Source organism: Salvelinus namaycush, chromosome 3 (assembly GCF_016432855.1).
Source record: "Salvelinus namaycush isolate Seneca chromosome 3, SaNama_1.0, whole genome shotgun sequence".
Lineage (NCBI taxonomy): Eukaryota > Metazoa > Chordata > Actinopteri > Salmoniformes > Salmonidae > Salvelinus > Salvelinus namaycush.
This window is the reverse complement of record NC_052309.1, coordinates 26,123,173-26,131,793: the sequence shown is the minus strand read 5'-3', so window position 1 is coordinate 26,131,793 and position 8,621 is coordinate 26,123,173. Positions and strand designations below refer to the sequence as shown.

General features: G+C 43.1%; 1 protein-coding gene across 1 annotated transcript; it reads left to right on the top strand.

The window, feature by feature from the left end:
- The first annotated feature begins 221 nt into the window (after positions 1 to 221).
- Positions 222 to 5,719, top strand: LOC120043773 (neurite extension and migration factor-like). The gene is made up of 3 exons (XM_038988331.1): positions 222 to 297; positions 1,722 to 4,181; positions 4,278 to 5,719. The coding sequence occupies exons 1-3, from the start codon at positions 222 to 224 to the stop codon at positions 5,717 to 5,719; spliced, it is 3,978 nt and encodes a 1,325-aa protein (XP_038844259.1).
- Positions 5,720 to 8,621: the final 2,902 nt, after the last annotated feature.

The following is an 8,621-nucleotide window of genomic DNA, read 5'->3' as shown; positions in this document are numbered from 1 at the left end:
TCCATTCCCTAGGCTCTTTTGAAGCCTTTCATACATTGTAGTTGACAAAGACGAGGGTCCACAAAGATGTATGTGACAGTGTATATTGTTATGATAACATAATAAGCCTTCTCCTTTTGTCAGCTCCAGTGTTTTTATTTTTTCCTGTGTCTCTTTCTCTGTGTTTTTGCAGGTTGGATAGTGGCAATAGTGTAAGGAACAACTAGAACCAAGCTAAATTGATGGATGTTTTTCAAGAACCCAACTTTTCTGTGCTGGCTCCAAACCTGGAACAGATCAACAAAGAGGATGAGAATGGTAAAGACATTTGTATGTTGCTTTGCTAGAAACACTTTACTTGAATCAAAAAAATGATGGACACACCAAGATGTAATTCCTCACCACATGTCACGCCCTGGCCTTAGTATTCTTTGTTTTCTTTATGTTTTTTAGTTAGGTCAGGGTGTGACATGGGGAATGTATGTGTTTTTGTAGTGTCTAGTGTAGTTGTCTAGTTATGTCTATGGCTGCCTAGATTGGTTCTCAATTAGAGGCAGCTGTGGTTCATTGTCTCTGATTGAGAGCCATATTTAAGGCAGTCATAGGCATTGGGGTTTTGTGGGTAATTGTCTGTGTCTATGTTCTATGTTGCATGTGTGCACCTAGTTCATTTATATAGCTTCACGTTCGTCTATTTGTTGTTTTGTTTCGTTTTTCTTCTTAATAATAAAGAGAAGATGTATTTTTCACACGCTGCGCCTTGGTCCACTCTCTCACCCTTAGACAGCCGTGACACCACAGGTGTATATCAACACTTCATACTGTATGTTTTAGCATTTTAAAATGTTTCTATTAAGGAACAGAGGGAATGCTGTTACATTATCACAGTACATTATGTCCTGCTGGTTACAAGGAGGCACAGAGTTCTTATATGGAACAAGATGCTATGCATTGTTTTCACCTCTGCTATTGAGTTTACCTGTTACCTTCACAGAACTGAAAGGCAAGAAGCCCCAGCCTTGATATTTAGTGACCTTAACCTTTGCTGCATCTGAATGGATGAGCAATGTTTCAGTGCTCAGAGACGGTCCAATGTGTGGAATGTTTTCCTCCATTTTTTACTTCTGAAACTACTTATCTTCCTTTCCCACCCCTAACGATCCTGAATGTCAAAGGGGGAAGACCACTCACAAAGAGCAGGGGAAAGGTTATTACCTTTGTCATTCCTTCCATGTATCCTACAAATACATGAACCAGAGTAATAGAAGAGGCAGAGCAGAGGCCTTATTTAAGAGTGAAAAATAGGCTAATGGCATATTTCCACTATAATTGTCCCATTACTTTCTATTGGGTATTTTATTCTCAATGTATTCTTATCACAAATTATAAAGCACAAGAAACACAATGATGAGAAAATGATGAGCATTTCATTTTCCTCAATAAAAAGCAGAATTCACCTTTTCAGCTTGAATTAGCTATATTATTCCGTGTCTTTGTACAAAAGGATGACTTTGTGCAGCCTGTTTAAAAAAACACGACCTGTGCATTTTATCAGCTGTAAGAGAGCCTAGGAACATACATTGAGCTGAAAATGAAAAATAATTAAAGATAGGAAATAGTAGAGTATATTAAAATGTCCTTCCATATAGGACAGTATATTAAAGTACTCTCACATTGTCCATCAGTGAGTTCACTGGTGAATTAGTTATTATCTGATATCATCTCTCTGTTCTGCTCTACAGAATCACACATCCAGGACAGTAATCTGCAGCCAGACAGCACCGCCGTCTCACCTACAGCCAATCAACCAAAAGGAGGCCATGAGAGTGAGAGGACCTCACTGAACCCATTCTCACCCCTCAGCCCAACAGAGACCTCTGAGCCCAGCATCACCACCACTACCACTGATGACTCCTCTTCCATCCACGCCATCTCCCTCACCTCCTCTTGCACAACAAAAGAGGTGAGTCCCTGGGCTCTTCCAGAGGACTGTAGTAACAAAGCAGCTTTCACAATAATGGAGATAGGGAGTGTATCAGCCCTGTCTGGAGGAGACTGCCTCATGCCACAAAGCCGCACATGCCTGGGCTGTTTCATCGAGACCAAGGACGCTACAGAGCCTGAGCCAGGGCTGGACCTGGGCCGGGACTATGACCCCTGTCCTGTCTCCTGTCCTGACATGGCCATGCAGTGCATGAGTTCTGGGGATGGTATCCGCTACGGGGATCAGCTGCTCTCAGACCAGCTCCTCAGCTACCCAGAGCACAAGATCAGGGCAGAGGAGAAGACAGATGATGAGAAGTCAGCGGAGGACAGCGACTCAGAGGACGCCACGCCGAAGAGTATCTACGAAGGCCTGCTCCTGGACAAGTGCAATGGTGAGGAGGCTCTACTGGCCAACTCCAGCCAGGACTGGGGCTGCTTTGAGTCCTTTATCAGTGAGAGTAAGATCGAGCTGCTGGACCTCTGCTCTAAGAACGAGCTCTCTGTCAACCTCTTCTCAGAAGAGGACGTAGACAACTACATGTTTGATGATGAGGACGAGGACTCCACCCTGGGCAGCGACGTGTGCTCGCTGAAGATCCGCTACGAGTCCTTCCAGGACAACGTCCGAGAAAAGACCAACCCCATTCAGGAGGAAACCCAGTTCAACTTCTTCCCAAGTGTCGTGGCCAAAAAGGAGGGTGAGGGAGCAGTGAAGAAGGGAGCTGAAGGAGCACAGGTGAAGGGAGAGATTGTTGAAGTCTGGGCGGCTGGAGAAAAGGTTGACAAAAACAACAGCAGCAGCTCTGCTGAGGTGACGCCGAATGTCAGTCCAGAGAGCAGCTACCTGTTTGACTTCAACAATTCCACAGTGGACTCTGGAGAGTACAGCGATGACAGCTCCTGTACTGGATCCTCCCTTGACACCTGCCAGACCAAACAGAAACACTGCTTCCTCTCCAGGGAGAACTCCAGCTCCTCCAGCCAGCTGAGCTATGGGCTGAGGTCCAAGAGAAAAGTCAGATACAGCGACGACTATCTGTACGACGTGGATTCTATCGAGAGCGAGAGGAACACAGAGAAAAAAGACAAGCAGACGGTGGTCCCAAAAAAAGAGGAGGATGATGACTGGTGTCCAAAGAAGAGGAGAAAATCCTCACGAAAAGAGCCTCCGGTGATAATCAAATACATCATCATAAACCGATTTAAAGGGGAGAAGCACATGTTATTAAAGCTTGGCAAAATTGACACATCAGAGACAACAGTAAGCTTAAGTAAGGACTTAGTTCATAAGTACCAGAGAATGGCTCCTCTGAAAGACTACTGGCAAAAGAGGCGCCAGGAAATGCAGGAGCAGCGCATGCTGGCTGCTGGTGATAAAAACACATTTCCAAATGGCTGCAGGCGTTCCCTTAATTCGAGCCTGACAAAACGAAAATACAGGATTGCAAATAGAGTCCGGATTCAAAGAATTCACGCTGTAAAGCTCTCGCCAAACCACACCGATCACAAGCAAGAGGTGGGCGCAGCTGAGGATGAAGCTGCCTGTACAGATATGGAATCTATAACAACAACGACCTCTGACTGTGCTGCTAGATTAGACCAAGGCAGTGTGACAGGAAAAAGCAGATCGCTAGAGAGGGAGGGGAAAAGACTTGGGAATAAGACTGTGCAAATAAGGAAATTTAAAAGCGAGGCCAGACTGAGGTTGAAAAGAATGAACGAGGCTCAGCAGGAGGATGGTAAAACTGTGATACAGCTACAAGAGGTTGGCCCACTATCCCCAAATCCGCACCCTGACATAGTTTACTCCACTGCAGGCAGCCCCCAGATTTGTGATGACTCTACTGTCAGTGTCGACCCCAATGAAAACTCCACTTTTATACCAGCCCCCTGCTCCCCTTCCAGTACAATGACCCATCCTGTAAATGTGAATAGTGGTCTACATGTCATCCCTGGAGGCTACCTGCAGACATTACTAGAGGCCTCTGACTCATCCAGTAACACTGGGCTGACATATTACTCCCAGCAGCATCAGCAGCATCCCCGACAGCAGTTTCCTCATGGCTTCTCCCAGGAGGAGAATCCATTCACTAACCTACAGCTGGCCCAGAGCTGTGTTCTATCCCCACCCTCAGAGTCTGAGCTCCAACAGTCCCCCTCTAACTGCTCCAATCAGATGGAGCCAAACTTCACTCACACATCATGGCAGTCTGAAGGTAAACATTTATCATTTACACCTGATATTAAACCTGAACCTTCTGACTTTTCCAGCACCATTTCTTTGCCAATGACAAACAACTTGCCGTTGTCAGGATATAGTCAAGTCAATGTAGATGGCAACAGACTGCTGTATGATAAGGCATATTTGCCTGAGGAGCCACCAGGACTAGACTCAGGCCTACAAGTCAGCCAGTCAGCTAAAGAGGAACAAGTGCAGTTCCATAGAGTCACTCTAAACACAGAGAACGGCAGGCTGGCCAGCTATGACTCTATGAGTTCACTGTCTGCCACCTCCAGCAACTACAGCTCTATGAGTCTCAAGTCCTGTGAGAAGGAGAGTGAAGACGATGTGAACGAGAACTTCTTGGCCCACTGCAGTCCCAAACTGGTGATCCAGCGAAGTACCGATGAAATCACTCCCCTCAGGGAGTCTACAGACCTACTGGACATCTCCAACTTCACCCCCGATAAGTTCAGGCACTCGCCATTGTCAGAGATGTCGCCACCTGACACACCAAATCTCTCCCCACAGGTGATGGGGACAGAAATTATGGAAAGCCTAGGAAAGGCCAGGGAGTTTCAGGGAGAGACAGGAGACATGACTCTCTCAGCTACACCTGATGGGACTAAGTGGGACTGTAATGTCCTGCCACAACAAAACCATGATGGCAGAGCGATAAACAATCATCAGTTCCAGTTCCATACTTTCAATGACAATGACGGCACAGGTAAGATTGATGGCCCCAACGTCTTTGATGAGCAGCCCGAATCCATCGGAGGTCGAACTAAAGGTCCCAAGTCAAAAAGGAAAGCAACCAGTAAACAGAAAAGCAAGGCTCCAAGGGCCCCCAAGACAGAGAAGAACAAAGCCCCTAGACAGAATTCTAGTTCATCCAAAAAGCTAAAAGCCCTGCTTGATGCAAAGGCAAATGCAAAAGGTGAAGAAAGTGAAGGCCTTGCTGGACTATCAGAAGACTGGCCTTTACTGGAGGAGCATGGTGGGGGCTGGGCAGACGGCAACAACAACAGTCCTGTGGATGACGACCAGCGAGAGTTTGAAGAGCCCTCCAACATCCTGTCCAACATAGCCTCTGGGATGGCAGAGGTCCAGAGGTTTATGAAGGTGTCAATCGAGCCACTGTGGGACCCCATGTCTGGACTCTGTCAGCCTCCAGATGCCAACAGCCTTAAAACTAAGACACTTAAAATCCTGGCGGGAACAACAGCTAACGTCAGGAAAAAGGGTGGTTATACCACCTCCGCTGTGGCAGGAAGGGGCAGGAAGGCAGCTGGCATGGGAGCCAAAAACCAAGCCAAGTTAATTCCTTCAAACCCCTTCTTCCCCCCTCTCATGCTGGACTGCAACGTGTTCAACAAGTCCAGCCTCGGTATACCTGGCATCTGTGGGCCCGCACACAAAAAAATGTACCGTCACAAAACCGGTGCAAAATTTGCTCGAGACGAAAACAATACAGGGAAGCGGGACTCGAGCAAGAACGTAGCTCTGATGGCCTCTTATGAGAAACGGAGGTAATATTTTGTACCAGTGGCTGCAAAGTATGTCCCACTCACTCTATTTCCTCCTGCCCCTTGCTCAGTTCCCTGGGTTCCCTTACTGCTCTCCCTTTTTGACTTAAATCCAAGTGTTGCATGGCAAAGACTTTAACCTTGACTACCCCACCTGCTTATTTTACCCTAAATAGAGCCGAAATAACTTGCATGTAAGATTTTATTTGTTCCTGAGAAACTACCTATTGAGTGATTGATTGTCTTCAGCTTGACTGGGTTTTCAAACTACCGTGGCTACATTTTGTTTCTGACTGCTGCTTGATTCACCTTTCTTGGTCTTTAGATTGTTTTGTTTTTTGTTACTTTAGGTTTGACTTTTGTATAATAAGAAAGATTGCCTTGAAACTGTTTTGAAAATAATTTTTGTGATACTTAGTGGTTTGCTTTGTTTTTTCATTTCTCCATTTCAGCAGAACAGCTTGCCCCATCTTAATAATGTCAAAATTCCGTCTGTTGCTCTCCACAAAATAAAATCACAGTTCAAAAGTTGTCCATCCTTACATTCAGACAGTGGTTTCCTTCAGTGTAAGAAGAGAGAGTGGAGTGAGTCACAAGTGAACAGTTACAGTAGGCCTATCCTATCATTACTGATATCACCCTGCCATTCCAGTTGTGGATGTTTCACTGGTGTTGGAGAACTGTATCGCTGTTCTGCTGGGAACCAGACTTCATAATTAAAAAAGGGACTCTTTTTGTATTAACAATAAGACAAATTTATCAAACTGTCCTAATTGTATTAATATCTTTAAATGGTATTATTTGTCATTGGCTTATTGCCATGGTTTGGGGAGAGTTGGTGGGAGGGTAAGTGGAGTACGTACCCAAAATTGCAATTTGTTAATGCTATTGTACAGAGACATATGCACTATTTGCAGAATATGACAATAATTATAATGTTGAAAATGGAATTAATGTGCCAAACGTTGATCAAGTACCTGTATAAACATTTTCTATCTGTATGTATATTGGCTGTTTCATGTTCTTTTTGTTACGGTTGTGCGGTGGGGGTTCTGGACTATGGTGGCAGGTCGACATTCCAGAGATCTTACACTTGGGATCTATTCCGTTTGCCAAGCACCTGCAGCTGACAGTGATACACCTTTTACCAAAATGCAAATGACTGTCTTTTCTTTCATACATTCTTCTGAAATGATTGCCATCTGAACTCCAAATCAACAGCCAGCATGGAGATACAGAGAAGGGGATTAAATATGCTCTAACAGGTTAATTACATCGAGATCATCGGACTACAAGGTTCTATCTGCATTTTTGTCAAAATGTAGTTATTGGCATAGCCTTGATCTGTTCAATGTTCTCTACCTATATAGTACTGTAAATACACCAATTCATGTTGTTAAGTTTTAAAGAATACAAGATACAAATTGCTGACACCATTGAAACCAATGAGGGTTCGGATCTTTAAAGCCAATTATCTCAGAATCATATTTTTGCAAATAGAACCTTATAGTCCCAAGCGCTCAAAATATTGAGGTTTACATTTGTACTATACTCAAGATGAGCACACAGATTAATGTAATCTCATGCATTCACCTACCACTGCACCAACATGGAGCTCTATATTAGATTTATACAATTTATTTCAATTGACATAAATTGATACTATCCATCAGAGATCAATATTTATTGTGAAGACCTTTGTCTCTCGCAACCTCCCTTCCCCTCCATCTTCTCCAAGTTGCCAGGCTAGCCATTTAGATGTGGGACCAGGACAAGTGTCACCACTAGGTGGTGTGGAGCAAACTGCCTTATATCATCCCTGCCCATTGTCAATTGAATGTACTGTACTTCCTCTCCAACAAGAGTTGTATATGATGTACCACTGTTGAGCTGCCTCGGAAAGGTGCTTGAAAGCAAATTAATTTACAGGTAATTGAAAAAAGGATGAAGAAATCTTCTGTGCCCTATTTATGAATGTATTAGATACTGTTATGTTTGATGTAGCCTAATTCTGCCATGATTTTGACATTAATTGAAATTATGTTTTGCCTTTTTTGTTGAAAAGAATATTGAGCTTTATAAATATTGTCAGAGTTGTTGCCAGAGGGATTCCAAAAGAACTCTTGACGTCCTCGATGAATCTTGTATATTTTTCAGTGTAACGATTTGTAAAATATTTTCTAAGTGTATATTTTTCTTAGAAAGTGCTGTGAAGTATTTGTGAGTGTGGATACTCTTTTTTCACCTTTACAGGCAGTGAAAGGGATGCGTAATGACATGCCTCTGGTTTTAAAAACCAAAATAACAAACATGACAAAAAAACTCCAAAAAAGGAGAGGGTAAAACACTGGGAAAAAAGCTGTAACATTTTGTTGGAAGTTTTGTAATCAGACCAATCTTGTTGTGGGAGTGTAGTGCTACTGTGTAAAAAGTATGATAAAACAAAAAGAAAAACTGAAATAAAGACATGTTTGTGATTTTATTGCTGTTTTATAGATTTTCATGTAAATCATTCTAGTATTATTTTGTTTTGTTGTAACTGTTGCAAAGGTTTAAATATTTGTGGACAAGCCTGTATGGTGACAATGTAATATTGGTAACTTGCTGAGTTTTGTAATAATGTTTATGGAATAAATATCAAATAAAAATGAGCTTTTGATTGCTGCTTTCAGATGAGGTCTCCATTTTCGTCTCTGTAGGGACTGTATTGACCTCTTTCTGAGAATGTATACAGTCCTTATGTTGCATGCATCTTGAAGATTTCAAGAAGTGTTCAAATATTTATTGTAGTCTGTGCATGTGTTTGCATGTCTGAAAATAGATTCATTCCCAGGACTCCACAAAATGCTAAACATGTTACTTCATATAATTTTTATTTTCAGATATTTGCTTTGATGAATAGGCACATG

What these genes read in the sequence shown, in the direction of transcription:
- LOC120043773 (XM_038988331.1), top strand. Translation starts at nt 222, where the DNA reads ATGGATGTTTTTCAAGAACCCAACTTTTCTGTGCTGGCTCCAAACCTG. An exon ending in CAACAAAGAGGATGAGAATG is followed by an intron (nt 298 to 1,721) that starts GTAAAGACATTT and finishes TCTGCTCTACAG; the next exon opens with AATCACACATCCAGGACAGT. An exon ending in CACATCATGGCAGTCTGAAG is followed by an intron (nt 4,182 to 4,277) that starts GTAAACATTTAT and finishes TGCCGTTGTCAG; the next exon opens with GATATAGTCAAGTCAATGTA.